Genomic DNA, 18,814 nt, shown 5'->3' with positions numbered 1-18,814 from the left:
TGAGCTCAGTATATCAGAGCCAGCCAGTCTCCATGCAGTCTCTGTAGGATATGAGTATAAGTAAAAGCTTTGTTTAGTTGTGTAGGGTGCCGCTAACAGTGAATCTTGGTTGTTAACCCCTTGCCCTATTAACTTGATGGCTTCTGATTCCAGCACCAAAGTTGGAGGTGCTGCAGTGATAGGGATTGCTGGTTTTCTGACATTGATTAAACCTGCAGTTACATAGTAGGTGAGGCTTAATAAAGACTTGCGTCCATCTAGTTCAACCTATGTTTATAATAGTTTATCCCTTGTTGTATCATATGTTCCGATATTTTAAAGACAGATTATGTTACTTATTCGTACCGTGGATGTTTTTAACCAATAAATGTTTATCCAACCTTATTTTAAACGTATTTATAGTGTCTGCCGACACCACTTCTCCTGGAAGAGAGTTCCAAAGTTTGACTGCTTTTTTTCTTCTAATCTAAACTCGTGCCCTCGCGTCCTAGATTCCTGTCTAGCAGAAAAAAGGGTGTTTGACAGTTCCTTATATTGGCCCCTAATGTATTTATACATATTGAGCATATCCCCCCTTAAACGTCTCTTCTCTAGTGTAAAAAGTCCCAGATTGCTTAATCTTTCCTCGTAGCTTAAATTCTCCATTCCAGTGGTACATCCTTTGATGGCAAACCCTACTTCATTATGATCCAGCAATAAAGTTGCTGCACCTGCCTCAAATGACATTCTGGGGTGTTTTCAATGCGGACGGTGAGGGGGTTAAACTGCAGGGATCACAGAAAACAAGCAATCCTCACTGTTTAACCCCTGCGCCGGCCGCTCACCCTATTCAACATTCCAGGGGAATCCTCGCTGTTAGTCCCCCAAACAGCGAAGCTCGCGGCAAAGAAGAGCCCGCTGCATTTAGCCGGGAGCCTCGCTGTCATAGCGGCCGCATACGCCGTTTCCCTCTCGCTCCAAAAACCTAGCAAGGGGGAAATGGCATACGCAAGGGGTCAGTTGAATACTGACCGCACGAGCTGTGACAGTGAGCAGGCAGCACTGCTCGCTGTCACAGCTCGCCCTCTGAATTGAATACTGCCCTCTGTATTGATATGGAAATAAGAGTATTTTCCTTTCCCATACCTTCTCTTCCTTTCACATACTGTACCTCATTCATCCATTTTTTTTTTTACTAAGAAACATATATCTTTTAAAGTTACCCAAATCCTTGCTAGGTTTTCCAGTATGAGGTAGGATTAATTTACCCATGACCATTTGTCTTCATTCAGAGTCAGTCGACAGCCTTTGCTGGGACAAGCTTGCATTACAAACTTCATAAATGTCTTTGTTCATTTTCAAACAGATATGACACCAGAGCACAATACATTAGTTGCTGAGGAAATGGCGACTCCTGCAGTAGAGACTCTGGAAGAGCCCACAGCAAATTTTCCTGATTACCCCTTACAAGGTTTTTATGTTTTATTAAATGCTTGTAATCTATGTAGAGTCAGACATACGGCCTGATGCAAAATTCAATGCAACTCTGCATAGACCCTCCGTTGTGTTTAGGGAAAGTACGTTTAATTTCCACCCATATGCAGCGTTGCATACATCTTTGTGTACTGGCGCGATACGTATGCTCGTTGCGAAACCCGTGATCATTGTCCATGCAGACTTTTGTACATTCCCTATACTTGGTACATATGTGTCTTTCCTTGTGACCATCTCTGCCTAGCCCACAGTTCTGTCGGCACTCACCCACTTTCCTAATCTATATATGCCTATTCATTCACAAGTGGAGATGCTACTGAAACGCATAGGTTCATACAACTGGTTCCGAATCGTTCCCAGTGCAAAAGTACCTAATTTGCGCTGCGAAGATGTGAATGTGTTCAATTCTGCATCAGTTCTATAGTCTTTTTATGAATGTGTTTTTTTTGTCCTCAATTGTATAATTAGACATTATTAAATTATATAGCAATTTAATGTTTTAGTTGGATAGTGAAACAAACACTTCGATTGTTAGATCAGTAAATAGCTTTATGAAGTTGTTGAGGCAAGAGGTTTAGGTGTTTGTAAATTTTAAATTCTTAAAACGATATATAATGTAGAATACAATTGTTCTTTATAATTATTGCAGTTGGAAAGGGAGTAGACAATGATTTCACTCGTGAAGACTTCATGGAAAATGAAGAAAAAGTTCTGGAAAGGGGAATTACCTCTGGAGGCATTCTGGAAAGCAAATACTCTGCAGTTGGTGAAGACCTAAAGGAAGAACCTGAAGCTGGAACCCTGGAGAGCAAAAATGTCGTAGCTGGTGGATTCACACTTGAAAGTGAAGGGGGGGTAACCTGCATAGGCAAAAGCAACCCGGAGAGGACAGAAGCTGTTAATGTGGAAGAAAGATTTGCACACACTACTGTTAATGTGGAAGATACGGCAGAGAATCAAGAGACTGTAACTGATGAAGACAGTCTGGAGTATGAAGATGCTGTGGAATGCATCCTTGTGAGCAAAGCGGTTGTAGCTAGTCAAATTGATGTTGAAATTAAAGATGGTAAGAAAGCTAACCTGGAATGCAAAGAAACTGTAGCTAATGAAGATGTCATAGAAACCAAAGCGGATGTAACAAACAAAGATATTATGGAAAGCAAAGAGAATGTGCCTATCGTAGATGTCTTGGAAGGCAAAGATGATGTAGCTAATGAAGATACCATAGAAACCGAAGAGCATATATCTAGTGAAGGTATCATGAAAAGCTTAGAGAATGTGACTAGCGAAGATGCCATAGAAATCAAAGACGATGTAACTAGTGAAGATGCCATAGAAATCAAAGAGGATATAGTGAGAGAAGCGGTCATTGAAATCAAAGAGGATATAGTGAGAGAAGCGGTCATGGAAACCAAAGAGGATATATTGAGCGAAGATGTCATGGTCACCAAAGAGGATGTAACTAGCGAAGATGTAATGGTCACCAAAGAGGATGTAACTAGCGAATATGTCATGGAAACCAAAGAGGATATAGTAAGCGAAGATGTCATGGTCACCAAAGAGGATGTAACTAGCGAAGATGTCATGGTCACCAAAGAGGATGTAACTAGCGAAGATGTCATGGAAACCAAAGAGGATATAGTAAGCGAAGATGTCATGGTCACCAAAGAGGATGTAACTTGCGAAGACGTCATGGACATTAAAGAGGATGTAACTAGCGAAGACGTCATGGACACAAAAGAGGATGTAACTAGCAAAGACCTCATGGAAAGCAAAGAGACTTTAGCTAGTAAAGGTCTCATGGAAAGTAAAGAGGCTGTAGCTCGTGTAGATCTCATTAAAAGCAAAGAGGATCTAGCTAGTCAAGGTGTCTTAAAAACCACAGAGGAGAGAGTTATTAATTTCATGGAAACCAAAGAGGAGGTAGCCAATGAAGATGTTCTAGAACCGAAAGAGGATGTAATTAGCTATACAAAAGAAACCAAAGAGGATAGAGCAAGTGAAGATTACATGGATATCAAAAAGTATGTAACTAGCGAAGATGCCATAGAACCCAAAGACGATGTGACTAGCGAAGATGCCATAGAAACCAAAGACGATGTAACAAGCGAAGATGCCATAGAAACCAAAAAGGATATAGTGAGCGAAGATGTTATTGAAACCAAAGAGGATATAGGGAACGAAGATATAATTGAAGCCAAAGAGGATGTAACTAACGAAATTGTCATGGAATGCAAAGAGACTGTAGCTAGAGTAGATCTTATATATACCAAAGAGGATATAACAAGCAAAGGTGTCAAAGAAACTAAAGAGGAGGGAGTTAGAGATTTATTGGATCCTAGAGAGGATGTAGCTAATGATGATGATCTGGAATTCGAAGAGGATGTAGCTAGCGAAGACTTTATGGAAAGCAAAGAGGATGTATCCGATGAAGGTCTCATGAAAAGTAAAGGGGCTGTAGCTTGTGTAGATCTCATTGTAAGCCAAGAGGATGTGACTAGCGAAGATGCCATAGAAACGAAAGAGGATGTGACTAGCGAAGATGTCATAGAAAACAAAGAGGATGTAACTAGCGAAGATACCATAGAAACCAAAGAGGATATAACTAGCGAAGATACCATGGAAACCCAAGAGGATGTAACTAGCGAAGATACCATGGAAACCCAAGAGGATGTAACTAGCGAAGATGCCATAGAAACCAAAGAGGTTGTGACTAGTGAAGATGCCATGGAAACCCAAGAGGATGTAATTAGCGAAGATACCTTGGAAACCAAAGAGGATGTGACTAGTAAAGATGTCATAAAAACCAAAGACGATGTAACTAGCGAAGATGTCATTGAAACTAAAGAGGATGTGACTAACGAAGATGCCATAATAACCAAAGAGGATGTAACTAGCGAATATGTCATTGAAACTAAAGAGGATGTGACTAACGAAGATGCCATAATAACCAAAGAGGATGTAACTAGCGAAGATGTCATTGAAACCCAAGAGGATGTAATTAACGAAGATGCCTTTGAAACCAAAGAGGATGTAAATAGCGAAGATGTAATTGAAACCAAAGAGGATTTAACTAGTGAAGATATCATGGAATGCAAAAAGACTGTAGCTAGTGTAGATCTCATGAAACCCAAAGAGAATTTAACAAGCGAAGGTGCCATAGAAACTAAAGAGGAGAGTGTTATCGATTTCGTGAATACCAGAGAGAATGTAGCGAACGATGATGTTCTGGAACTCAAAGAGGATGTTGCTTATGAAGGTCTCATGGAAACCAAAGAGGATGTCGCTAATGAAGGTCTCATGGAAACCAAAGAAACTGTAACTAATGAAGATCTCCTGAAAAGCAGAGAGGCTGCAGCTTGTGTAGATCTCATGGAAACCAAAGATGAGGTCGCTAATGAAGATCTCCTGAAAAGCAAAGAGGCTGCAGCTTGTGTAGATCTCATGGAAACCAAAGATGATGTCGCTAATGAAGGTCTCCTGAAAAGCAAAGAGGCTGCAGCTTGTGTAGATCTCATGGAAACCAAAGATGAGGTCGCTAATGAAGATCTCCTGAAAAGCAAAGAGGCTGTAGCTTGTGTAGATCTCAAGGAAACCAAAGATGATGTCGCTAATGAAGGTCTCCTGAAAAGCAAAGAAGCTGTAGCTTGTGTAGATCTCAAGGAAACCAAAGAGGATGTCGCTAATGAAGGTCTCATGGAAACCAAAGAAACTGTAACTAATGAAGGTCTCCTGAAAATCAAAGAGGCTGCAGCTTGTGTAGATCTCATGGAAACCGAAGATGATGTCGCTAATGAAGATCTCCTGAAAAGCAAAGAGGCTGTAGCTTGTGTAGATCTCGAGGAAACCAAAGATGATGTCGCTAATGAAGGTCTCCTGAAAAGCAAAGAAGCTGTAGCTTGTGTAGATCTCAAGGAAACCAAAGATGATGTCGCTAATGAAGGTCTCCTGAAAAGCAAAGAGGCTGTAGCTTGTGTCGATCTCATTGAAAGCACAGAGGATGAAGCTCGTGAATGTGTCATGGAAACCAAAGCGGGGAGAGTTAGCAATTTCTTAGAAACCAGAGAGGAGGTAGCTAACGATGATGATCTAGAACCCAAAGAGGATGTAATTAGCTATGATGCCATGGAAACCAAAGAGGATGTCGCTAGTGAAGATGTCCTCATGGAAAGCAAAGAGGTTGCAGCTAGCCAAGATGCCATGGAAACCCAAGATGATGCACCTTGGTACATTGTGGAAATGAATAAAACTGTAGCTGAAGAACACATTGGGAAACATGAACGTAGCCATGGTGAAACCATGAAGAACGATGTGGTCCTTACTAGCACTAGTGCCTGCTCGATGCTCGATGCACAACAAGCACCAGAACAAGGTACTTTATACATGAGGTGGTTATTACTGTGTTGTGCTCGTGATAATTAGAAGCTGAGATTGCACATTCATTGCTAGCCTTTACCTTTCATCTGCCAAACCTATTCTAAAGAATTGTATGTATTGTTAATGCTCCATATTTCATCAATAATTTCATCGCTAACTATTGGATGTAACCCTTAATTTTTGTCCCCAAGGAGCGTACACCGTTATTGGGGTTTCGGTATCTCCCCTTCGAGGCTGGGCTTTAGCCATGTCTTAGACTCATGTTTTTTTTCTCATAAAATACTGATAAGCTGCGATCTTTATAGAGGTTCTAGACTTCACTAATAAAATAAAAGTGAGCAGCATTATGTAGCTCATAATGCTACATAGCTGCTTTATGAGTCATCAGCCACCTGTGCGCTATTTGTGCTGCATGTTTCCCAGTGCGCAGCTCGCTAGATTGCCTGAAACTTTATCTCCTTAGGTTAAGGGGAGCACTAAATGGCTTCTATAATTTAGCAATATCACTATTCTGTGCTTATATTTACTTGGCCTGAAAATATTATTTTATTACTCTTTCTTTGTTATAATTTCTCTCTCGCTCTCTCTATGTATAAATTTTGGGTGCCAATCATTGTTATACCTTTATGTTGCATAGAGCATGAAGCACCAGAGGAGCAGATGCCAGAGGTGTACAGGAGCAGTGTCCTGAGGACATCCCAAAGTCACGGTACAGTACTCGCTGCATCAGTCATTCTAATTTCCAAACCTTTCTGATTTGTTATTCTTTCATATCCAATCCCTTCCCACAGGAGCTTTATCTGTGTCTCTCTTGGGCGAGCTCGTTTGTGCGCTCTCCCCCTCTTTGCTGTGGCGCGCTCCCCCCTCTTTTGCTCTGGCGCGCTCCCCCCTCTTTTGCTCTGGCGCGCTCCCCCCTCTTTTGCTCTGGCGCGCTCCCCCCTCTTTTGCTCTGGCGCGCTCCCCCCTCTTTTGCTCTGGCGCGCTCCGCCCTCTTTTGCTCTGGCACGCTCACCCCTCTTTTGCTCTGGCGCGCTCCCCCCCTCTTTTGCTCTGGCGCGCTCCCCCCCTCTTTTGCTCTGGCGCGCTCCCCCCTCTTTTGCTCTGGCGCGCTCCCCCCTCTTTTGCTCTGGCGCGCTCCCCTCTGTTTATAACTTATCACATTTTATTCATCGGGACACGTCAGGGGCCACAGGCTTTACAGTAGGTAGTGAAGTGTGGAGTGAGCATTCCGGCATCTATAGAGGTTAGACTTCTTCCTGCCTCCCAGGCAGCAAGGCTCCTCCCCTCTCTACCCCGCCTCCAGGCCCGGAAGCTCAGTTTTTTTCGGTGCTGGGAGGAGCCAACACGCACCTTGAGAGGGGATGCATTAGTACAAGCTTGCGGTGTACTATGTAACACAATCACTGCCTGTCAGAGGTATACTGTGTTATCTGTACCATATAGGCTGCCTGCCAATGTCACTGCAATGTATGCCATGTACAAGCTTGCGGTGTACTGCGTACATCTTTAACGCTATCTCTGCCTGTCACACTATTGCTGCCGGTCAGAAGTATACTGTGTTAATTGTGCCATATAGGCTGCCTGCCTATTTTACTGCATGGTATGCCTTGTATGCTTGCAGTATATTGTGTATTGGCTTGTACTGTACATCCTGTAATGACTAGTACAGGACGGGTTATGCGCAAGCTGCTACAATACACAGCTACTGCCTCTTCTCCGGAGCCTGCTTGTGCCACATTCCTTACTCAAATGATAGCGCAGCTAGTAGATAAGCTTTCATCTGCAGCCTGTAGGGCAATCCTCATCCTTGGTGTCCTCCCTCCACCACCCCCCCACCCCATGGTGGAACCCCCTTGGGTGAGTGTGTATCTGCCTCCGGACAAGGTCCCCAGAAAACAGGGTAGGCTGATCAGGTCTACCCCTTCCTTCCTGCCCCTCTATCCTCACGACTCCGATTCGGGGGAGGAGGATGAGCAGGATGATTAGGGGGGACTAGTAAATGAACAGGATGCTGACAAGGACCCCCTTTCCAAGGGGGATGCCTTGTCAAGCATTTATGAGAGGCCTTGCTCACGGTAAAAGAGGTCCTGAATTTACAGGACCCAGCTGAACCGCCACAATCCTCTGGCCTTACCCTTAAGCGTCCTAAACTGAGCCTGGCCGTATTCACCAAGTCTAAGGACTTGGCGGATACCCTTGCGAAGGCCGGAGAGGTACTCAGTGGAAAGTGTGCACTTCCCAGAAGGTTCACCTCCCTTTACCCCCTCCCTCAGGAGGATAGAGTTAGTTGAAAATGGCGATCCTCCATGCCCTCCAGCCCCTTGCGCCCCTTAAAGGACCCAGCAGATAGGAAGTTGGAGAACTTCCTACTGCTCATTTAAACCACTTTGGATGCGGTGGCCAGGCCTACCCTGGCATCTGCTTGGGTAGCTACGGCCTTGATTAAATGGATACAGAGGGGGCTACCCGCTTGGAAGGCAGACCCTGAATCTCTAAGAAAGCCCGAGCAGCACTTCTTTCAAAGTTCACGCTTATTCATGTCTGAACAGGTCTTTCTACCACCCACCTACGCCACGTCCCTTGCCTCATTCCAATCTTTTCGCTTAATAGGGCAGGGGTAGGGGACATTCTTTTGTAAGAACCCAACCCTGGGATGCTGAGTCCTTCAAGCGTCACTGGGCCACAAGGCAACTGGACTCTAAGCCAGAGGCCAAACCCTCAGCATGACGGGGCGGCGCTACACCTGTGAGATCCAGGGGGTGGGGGTCGCCTGTGGTGGTTCTCCGACGTCTGGCTCGAATCCACAACAGCCGCGTGGGTTCGGGATTTGGTATCCCGAAGCTGCTCCCTAACCTTTTGGCGGCGTCCACCAAGCTGGTTCTTTTCCATGAGTCCTCCAGGGCAGGCTATCCAGAAGCTCCTGTTGTCGAGCGTCATAGCTCCAGTCCTTATGCCTCAGTGAGGCACGGGTTTCTATGCTAGCCTCTTCCTGTTCCGTCCCATCCTCAACTTAAAATGGCTCAACAGATTCGTTCTGAGTCCCAAAGTTCAGGATGGAGTCCTGGCGATCCATAGTTCTGGTCTTACAACCAGTGAACTACATGGCATCCCTGGACATCCAGGACGCATACCTGCTTGTCCCCGTCAGGCAAGAACATTGTCTGTGTCTGGTGTTTTCAATACGGGTCCGTCATTTTTGGTTTCGGGTCTTTGGCTTGTCATCGGCACCTTGGGTGTTTACTACAGTCATGGCAGCGTTGGGCAGCAGGCTTCGCAATCTGGGTTTCCGGATACTAACGTATCTGGACAACCTGTTGATCATGGCACAATCCATGATTCCAGCAGTTGATTATCCATCCAGTTGGATTCAACGAATCTATCTTCCAGAGGAACGTTGCAGGACTCTGCAGTCCCAGGTACGATGTCTCCTCTCCCTCAGGCGGGTGTCCATTCATACCTGCATGAGGGTCCTGGACACGATGGTATCAACCTCTTACAGGGGTATGCAGTTCCTCCTCTACAACCAGAGTTCCTCACGAAGCGGTCAGGATCCTAGGCTAATGTTTGGTCCCACCTGATTGCCTTATCACTGGCCGTACGGATCTCCCTATACTGGTGGCTTCTAGACCAGAACCTCACAGCGGGGAGACAGTTTTGGGTTCACCTGTGGATCCTTCTTCCCACGCATGCCGGCCTCTTAGGTTGGGGAGCGGTGACTTGCCAACTATCTTCCAGGGCTTGTGGAATGCACAAGGCTCCCAGCTGTCATTCAATGTCCTTGAATTGAGGACAGTCTTGCGGACTCTGGGCCTGGCGGAACACTGGCTTCGAGGTCGCCCTGTACAGGTCCAGTCCGACAATGCGATAACGGTGAATTATTTCGACCACCAGGGGGTACTTGGAGCCGGGCTGCCATGGCAGAGGCTTCCCGCATTTTTCATCCTTTCTCAGCGATCTTTATCCTGGGGGTCCTCTATTGGGAAGCGGACTTCCTGAGTTGTCAGATTCTGGATGCCAGCGAATGGGCCCTCCATTTGGAAGTGTTCCAGATGCTGGTGCAACGTTGGGGGGAAGACCCGGAGTGGACTTGATGGCGTTATGCCACAACCACCTGGTTACCCTGGGCGGGTCCAGGTCTAGCGACCTCCGGGGGCCTGCATGGTAGAGCCCCGTGGACTTTTAATCTGATGTACGTTTTTTCCCCCGATCTCACTACTTCATAGTTATCCACAGGTTGAAGGGGTCACTTTGATCCTGGGGCTCCACATTGGCCCAGACGGATTTGGTTCTGGGTTCTGCAGGCACTGTCAGTGGCCAATCCACCTGCCTCTACGTCCAGACATGCTTACTCCGGGTCCATGTCTACTTCCGAACCTGCAGCGTCTGGCTTTGAGGGGGTGGCTGTTGATACTTCACTGTTAAGAGCCAAAGGCTTTAACTCTAGGGTCACCTATGCTCCAGGCCCACGACCCTTCTTTGGCTAATGAAAGTATAGGATTCAGCCTTGTCCATCATGTTCCACAGGAAATTGGCATTACTGCGGGATGTCCGCTCTTTCATGCAAGGCATCCTTCGTACCCAACCACCTTTTGTTACTCTGTGGGATCTTTCCCTGGTATTTGGGGCTCTTCAGGCCCCACCGTTTACCCTATTACAGTGGGTGGACCTTTTTTCTGTTGACGATTGTTTTGGCCTGGTGGGTGTCTGACCTGTCAGTCAGTCACCTTTCATGATTTTCCATCTGGACAGAGCGGTTCTTTGCACTGTTCCTTTTCACCTCCTTGAGGTGGTGTCTACATTTCACGTGGTCCGTGCTTTGCGCATCGATGTGCACCGCACTAAGGCTTTTCGGAAGTCCGTTCCTCTCTTTGTGCTTTATGTGTTTCAAATGAGAGGTTGGCCTGCTACTAAGCAGAAAATTGCCAGCTGGCTTTGATCTGTCATCAAGCAGGCATACTTGCTCGCCTCCCGGTTCCTGTGCATTCCACGAGGTCGTGGGTGTGTCTTGGGCGATTTGGATATCCGACAATACTTTCCTGCACTTTTACGCGTTTGATAACTGCCTCCCAGGACTCGGCTTTTAGCCAGAGTGTACTTGCTGTGGCACAGGCGCGTCCCCACCCTTAGGTGGCTGCTTTAGGACATCCCACTGTAAAGCCTGTGGCCCCTGACGTGTCCCGGTGAATAAAACGAGATTTATGTCATACCTGTTAAATCTCTTTCTTCGAGGACGTCAGGAACCACAGGGATCCCTCCCTGCCACTCCTGTTTTAGTTACGTTACAATTATGTTAACAGTTTAGTAATCTAGTTCCTCTGTTGAGGGTACTAACCTGTGTTCAGAATGTGTTTGTGTGGTGCTTCTCTTCCTTCTATCTTGTCTCCTGCCTTGGCTTGTTAAAAACTGAGCTTCCTGGCCTGGAGGCGGGGTAGAGGAGGGGAGGAGCATGGCTGCCTGGGAGGCAGGAAGAAGTTTAACCTCTATAGGTGCTGGAATGCTCACTCCACTACCCATTGTAAAGCATGTGGCCCCCTGTTTTTTGTGTTGTCCGGATTCAGATCATTCGTGCTCCATTAATCACTGAGAGGTTCAGGTCTGTCACCTAATATAATGCATGGGTGCACCATGGATCTGTCAGGACTCCTCACATATATGTTTATACAGTACATCCTCTATACACAAAGCTTTCCCAGTACCTTTCAATGCGAAGTGTGCATGGAGAGGATCCCCTTGGCATGCTGTTTCCAGCCTGCCATTGTCCGCTAGTCTACGTTCAGTAAATGACAGTGTGATGATACAGTGTACTTTCCCATGGCAGATGTCGCAGCCCTTGACATGCCGGAGATACCAGAGTGTGGAGAGGATCCGGAACACAGCACAGATGAGGAGGATCCAGAACACAGCACAGACGCGGAGCAGCAGACTCTCTGCCTACCAGAAATTGTTGATGTGAGCAGTCTCACAAACCCAGGTGAGCTGTGAAGGGGGTAATGAAGCAATAACCCTGTAGCGATTAGTATGGAAACAACTAATAATAAAAAAACAAAACTCAAAATAAAGTCCAATAATCTCTGTATGCAGTAACATCATAGGCACAGAATACATTGTTCTATAGACTGATGCAGAGAGGAAGTGGAGTTATTGGGGCGTCACAATACAGTACAAAATATTGAATTTCTCTAGAACAGCAGACCCTTGTTTGTGATCAGTTCAGACGGACGTGTTTGGGTTTGGCGATTTCCGGGAGAACGTCTGATGCCAGAGTGTACAGTAGCTACAGTAAAGCATGGAGATGGTGGCGTGATGCTGTGGGGCTGTTTCAGTTGGTTTTACAGAAAAATGTGCTAATCTGGATGGACTGTCCAGCTCTGAGTCCAGATATTAACCCCACTGAGAACCTCTGAGACGTATTAGAGCGACGGGTGTGTTCTAGGCAGACTCAACCTTTTTCGGTACTTATGTTAGTTGGGCACCCACTAAGCTATTTGCTTAGTGGGCTATTCTGTGTAAAGAAATCGCATCGCATGTGCACTTTTAGTGTCACACTATGCGTGCGATGCTACTAATTAATGTGTCTTTTTGCCGGTATATTTTTTCCCGCTGTTATCACATCGTATCGCATTGTTCAGCACACATTTTATGAGCCTAAAACCTGTAATGCGATGCAGCGGTGGCCCACTATCCACGCCAACCCGAAGCGTGGCGAGCGCAGCGGAACGCATCCTCCCGACCTTATCATACCCCCACTATCCACGTCGGCGTGGAGTTGATTTTATGTAGTGTGGCGAGCGCAGCAAGGGCACGCGGAAAACATGTAAAGTAATCTGCGTCCCCTCGCGGGGCTCGCTGCGTTCGCCACGCTTCGGTTTGGCGTGGATACTGGTGTGGTTTTAGGAACACATTCACAGCATCCATACAACACATCTGAGACAGTAATGTGGACACATGTTAATGTTCAACTGTAATTTAGTAAGAACTGATTAAGAGAATTAATACGGAAGAAATATCACTAGAACAATATCACAATAATATCACAAGAACAATATAATTATCACAATATAATCACAAGAACAATATAATTAGAAAGAACAAGAAAATAAGAGAAGGGCTAAGTGGGCACTGCAGAGCCCTTAGGCAGTAGGCTCAATGCCTGCAAAATGCGCTGAAAAGGCTGGTCTTTTGCCACACTTTTCCTCCACATATACTCTTCAAGGTAGGAGGTCAAATGCTGCCTTGCAGTGCCACAATGCTTTTTTTTTCCACCACTTTGCAGCCCCCCACATACGTTCTATGTTCTGCATATGTACCCCAGAATCAGGGTCAACAGTTATATTTATGGTTGACCCTGGCATGTTCACAGCCGGCCGCTACCAACTCACCCGTTTTATACGCCCGCCAGCAGTCACTATAAATGACACTTCCAGGAGCAACATGCGATGTTATGGCATCCATCAAAGTTGTGGCGTCTCTCCGGTCTACAGCTTTCATAAAGCAGGCCCCCGTCTCTGGGCGAATGCCACCAAAGACCCACTGCTGTGGCAAAATCTTCCCCACGGAGTACTTGCGCTTTGTGAAGAGGGTCTTGTCTACCTCCACAACAAGTCCCGGTCCTCCGATCTGGGGCTGGGAAAGCAGGTCATAGGCACACGCCTCCCTCATTAATGCGCTGTACTGCACCGTCGTAGCTGGGCAGATCCCAAGCTCTCTTTCGCAGTACGCCACACTGACTGCACTATTTACTTAGCTTAAGTTTATTCACAAAACATAGTTACGCTACTTGAAATGCATAAATCAGTAATATATGCGTATAAAGTACTAAGATCGCATGGCACGGATCGTACGGCACTAAAACAGGACATGCGATTTTCTTCCGCAAGCGTACGTATGTAAATTGGGCGCCCAACTAACATATAACTACCCCTTTTTCAGTGTCACAGGTTGTCACTGTACTTAAGGCGGAATGGTCACATATTTCCTGCTGTTTACCATGAATTTGTGTAGTCTGCCAAGAAGGACGTCTACAGTAATCGGTGCATGTGGCTATTGTACAAAGTACTGATGCCAATAACTCTCATTGATCCACTTGCTGTCGGTGTCCAATCACTTTTGTCTACATAGTGTATATCTTGTTGGCTTCATTAGTGTTACTTTTTTTTCACATTTATTTGACTAACAAGTCAACCGCAGTCACATTTTACAGGACTTAGTGGCCGATTCAGTGATTGACAGGAAGAGACAATTTGGGGGAGTCAATAAGGAGCGGCTGCAAAAATGCAGGGTCAGCCTCTAGCTATAATCATGTACATAGCGAAATGTGGGTCTGTGGGTACGCAGTTGCCAATGAGTTTGCAATGACTCTGGGTTCTTTCGGTTGGTCAGCTTCACATGCTAACATAAACAATTCTATGCCTAAACCAATCGGATTTGTGTAGGCAACTGTGCACAAACATAAATTAGAAGTAGTGATTTTCTTTGCGTTATCGGATGGTCGGGGAATATGCTAGTTAATTGAATAGCTATTCCACATATGCAACAGCTAATGGAATTCTCTTGCAATGTGCTTTGTTTTTTTCTCCTTCTACCCTCTTTTACCATCACATGAGTCAGAGAACTGTGGGCCTTTGGCAGCCTTATTTGATTGTCTTCCAGAGAGGTATTGCCAATGAGATAATGCTTTGTAGCGTAGCTGACAAAGGTGATGTATGTGTAACATTTTCTTGCTGTTTGAAGATGAAACATGAACTTTTGTTGGTGTGCTGCTGTAATACAGGACTGCAGGTCAGACCCATTGCTTCTTTCTTTTGTCTCGGTTTTTAGAGAGCTTCTTAGTGTACAGAGAGTTTTCGGTGCTGGTGTCGAGCACTGACAGTGTGTACGAGAGTGACGTCGGTGAGCTGCCTGTAGAGCTGGACAGCGCGGACAGTGACGGTAACCTGCTTATTGCCAGATGATTATATATTCTTTTATATTTGCATGCATATTATTCTGGGAACCCCTGCACCAGCCCTGTCTTGAGTATATTACAGATTGTCTCGGTGGTGGGAACCCTGATGGGGCAACTCCGCTACTCTCGTCTTTCCAGCTCAGGGAATAAATGTTATTCCAAAAATAATCAGAAAACATCGAGTCATTGTTGTGGCAACAATGACTCGATGTTTTCTGATTATATTTGGAATAACATTTATTCCCTGAGCTGGAAAGACGAGAGTAGCGGAGTTGCCCCATCAGGGTTCCCACCACCGAGACATAGAAGCTGGTGTCTCTTCAGTGGACCCTGCACTTTTAGGCCCCCATACACTAGTAAGAGAAATCGGGCCAAATCGGATGCGTTTGACATCCCCTCCGACCCAACGCGAGGTTCCGTGCGCATCGGGTCGGAACCTACAGATTGATCTTGCTGCAGGTTCAATCTATTGGATCGGAACCATCGGCTGGTCCGACACACGATGTGTTGGGTCTGATCCGTAGGTGTGTGCCAGCGGTGAAGCATCTCTGGCACACAACTGTGTGCAGGGGATGCGGTCGGAATCCCGGCGGTCCAAATACAGAGGACGGAATCCCGACCGCCACAGTGCCGGTACTTTGTCCCTCTATGGGTGTCCACTACACGCTCGGGAAAGGAACAATGCAACGCTGGCAGAGAGCCGCTACTTGTGCATGCTGCTGCCCTCTGCTGGAATGTGAAAGTACAACTCAACAATAAATAGGGAAGCAGGTTGTAGTAAAGCCGTGTATCACCGCAAGCTCTACAGCTGTGCGTCGTTATAGAACCCGAACACAAGTGCTACTGAGAAAAATAGAAGTAAATCGATTTTTGAATAAAAAATCAATTCCGCATAATGAGTTTCTGTATAGAACCAAGTGTGTCCCCTTATAAATGAACGGCTCTGTAATTTGTAAATACTCCTCTTGCCGGCCATCTCCTTCCTGAGCTCTGTACTGTTCCCCCTCTATTGTGTCTCTGTGTCGGTCTCATCCATACCCATTTCTCTTATTCTGGGTGTACAGACTTGACTTTAATCTTTTTTTTTTTTTTTGCATTATGTTCATTTCCATTGGATGTCTCTACAGAGGAATGCAGAAGAGCGTGTTCTGAGCCACACACTGCGGAGCGGGGAGCTGTCTGTACACAAGGTGAGAGTAACACCAGGCCAGCTATGCACATAACTCCTGTGTATCCAGCATGTAATCCTCATAAACCTAAAACCACCATTCTGAGACTTAGCCTATGGGCCCGCTTACTGCAGCGTCAGTTTCCAGTCCATTCAGCTGGTGCTCAGCGCTGACTGCACATGTGCGGACGTCACTGGACCCTGCAGAGCAGATCGCAGTGTTAGGCTCCTTTCGGAGCTCATGTCCCTGCGTCTTCCCAGAAGTACATCCTGCCGCTAGGCTTTTATATTGCAGTGCGATCACTGGCGGTAAGATCCATCCCAGATCGCATTGAATGTGTGATCCGTAGTAACTGGGCCCCTTACTTGTGTTTAGAGGGGGTTCTGCTGTCATTCCTGATGGTCGGTCTCAGGAGGGTATTCAATCCCCACCACTATTTCCGACAGGGGCAATAGCGTCAATGCTGTCTTGCTCGACAACATTGAAGAGGCAGATCGACAGAATGGGCCCGACTTTAAAAAGCTGTCGGGCCCGTTTTGTCGATAACGGCCATGAATTGTCGCGGTCATGGACGAATCTCAGCAAAACACGAATCCCACCTGGCGATATGCTGTCCAGCAAATGAAAACGTGCCAGGCTGTCGGGACTGATCGAATGACGTGACCCAGGATTGAATCTCTCCCCCCCCCCCCCAGTCTCCAGTCATCATCCCTCTAATTGTACCTACAGATGGAGCAGACATCATCCTTGGCCGGCGCTCGCCAGATCCCTTGCACTGGCGAGCGCCGGCGATAGAGACTGGGACGCGTATGCATCTCACACGTATGTGCGTCCCAGTATCACGGCGGCTGGGCAGCGTCTCCCTGCCGTCTCCTCTTCAGGGAGATGCTGCCCAGTTCAGGGGGGTCGGTGAAGCGAGGGGGACCAGCGGGGGAGGTGGCAGGGACCGCCGGCAGGCTCTGTTTGCAAAGGGCCATGCGAGGGTCTCGTGTGCGCGCATCCCTGGCGGAAGCCAGCCGCTGGCGGGGCTGGCGATTTCCATCGCCAGCCCCTGCAAAGGTGGAGCTCGCTCCATCTGTAGGTCCTGATATGGCAATCAGCAACCGTATCAGGACCCCCAATTGAATTCCACTCAAAGGGTGTCCATAGCATGTAACGATCGCTTTATAAAATGTACTAAATAAAGTATAGCTGACATTGCTATGGGCAACTTTTCTACTTGGCATCTTTAGAAGGTTTAATATATCATAATGTCTTTTCTGCAGACTTGCTGGAGTTTGATGACAGCAGCTTCTCTGTGACTATTACTGAGGACGTATGCGAGACTGACACAGACGAATCTAATCCTGAGACCGCTGCTCTGGGAGACTCTGGAAGTACAGGTGAGTGTGACACAACACTGCGACCTGTTGTCTATGATTGGACTCCATGACTCCAAGGATTAATTTGAAGGTGGCAGCATAGAATGGGTCAGATGTATGAAGCCTGGTGTAGTGATAACGCGGCCGGTGATAACGCAGTTGCCAGTCAGCTCCCAACTGACATTTTTCAGTTAGGAGCTGGTGCATTATCACCTCCCACTTTAACGCTTCACCAGGCTTAACCCCTTCCCGACATTTGACGTACATTTACGTCATGGTCGGGATGTACTTCCCGACACATGACGTAAATGTACGTCATGACTTTAAACTGTCACCGCGTCTATAGACGCGGTGACAGAGGGACGATGTCTGCTTCCCTCAATCGCGATCGCTGCGATTGGCTGTTCAAATGTTAACAGCCAAAAGCAGCGTTTACTGTGTTATGTGTATAATTTTGACTCTGCTGCCCCCTAGTGTCCAAAAAAATTAAAAGCAGGTTGAAATAATGATGTAATAATATAGTATACATATGGTCTATGTTAGTTATTAACTATTTTGAGTGGTATGATTATTTGTCTCACAAGCAGAAAATTTAACATTTTGCAAATTGCAAAATGTTCAATTTTTTTACGACATTTTTGTATTTTTCACAAAAAAAAAAAACAGACTGTATCGACCAAAATTTACCACTAACTTAAAGTACAATGTGTCACGAGAAAACAATCTCAAAATCACTGGGATAAGTAAAAGCAAAAAAAAGTTATCCCCACTTAAGTGATACATGTCAGATTTGAAAAAAAGGCCTCTGTCAGGAAGGCAAAAACAGGCTGTGTCGGTAAGGGGTTAATACATTTTCCCCAGTATTATAAATGTATTTATTAACAACATTGGTAGTTTATTAACTGTTGAATGAACCTTTACGCAGTCACGTCAGTCGGACTTGGCGCACATCATTTCGGCTTGCAAGCGAGAGCAGAAAACTCAGGGGGGGGGGGGCTAAGACAGCAAAACATGCAGGTGATCAAATAGGGTTGAGGATACCTAAAGGATACAGATGTGGCAGACTAGAGGGTCCAAGGGGTTTTTATCTGCCGTCACCGAGATACACTTAGGGGTATAGTTTCTAAAGCTTCTGAAAATAAAAAGTTGAGGTGTTGTCCACAGCATCCAGATTTAGTAATCTACCCCCTAGGGATTTATGATCCTACTTTTAAATGCAGAATGTAGGGTTTTGTCCATGATTCACAATCCTGTGGTTCTTCACCTGTTGCGGAACTTACAGGGCATGATGAGACATGTAGTACCACAAGAGCTGTGAGCCATAGGCTGACAGGCCTTACTTGGATTGTAGTCCACAGGAACTACACAACCAAACCTAGTACGGCTACTCAGGAGCCACAGATTAATGTACATAGGCCTTACTTGTGCTGTGCAAAATAGTTTTATTACCACTCTAATGCTGTCCCAATGAAATGTCTCATTCCCTGTGC

At 46.1% G+C, this 18,814-nt stretch overlaps 1 protein-coding gene across 6 annotated transcripts in view; it reads left to right on the top strand.

Annotated features, from left to right (window-relative positions):
* Positions 1–18,814, top strand: part of TDRD6 (tudor domain containing 6) — a 46,388-nt gene that overhangs the window by 26,961 nt on the left and 613 nt on the right. For all 6 annotated transcript variants that reach the window (XM_083178673.1, XM_083178675.1, XM_083178676.1 and 3 more), the window contains 7 exons: positions 1,346–1,450; positions 2,123–5,845; positions 6,488–6,559; positions 11,669–11,821; positions 14,668–14,778; positions 15,922–15,984; positions 17,229–17,345. In XM_083178673.1, the coding sequence (XP_083034799.1) occupies positions 1,346–1,450; positions 2,123–5,845; positions 6,488–6,559; positions 11,669–11,821; positions 14,668–14,778; positions 15,922–15,984; positions 17,229–17,345 (4,344 nt within the window). The remainder of the gene's footprint in view (positions 1–1,345; positions 1,451–2,122; positions 5,846–6,487; positions 6,560–11,668; positions 11,822–14,667; positions 14,779–15,921; positions 15,985–17,228; positions 17,346–18,814) is intronic.

This window comes from Crinia signifera, chromosome 3 (assembly GCF_055691185.1).
Source record: "Crinia signifera chromosome 3, ASM5569118v1, whole genome shotgun sequence".
NCBI classification, from domain to species: domain Eukaryota; kingdom Metazoa; phylum Chordata; class Amphibia; order Anura; family Myobatrachidae; genus Crinia; species Crinia signifera.
The sequence above is the reverse complement of the archived record's forward strand: the minus strand, read 5'-3'. Positions and strand labels throughout refer to the sequence as shown.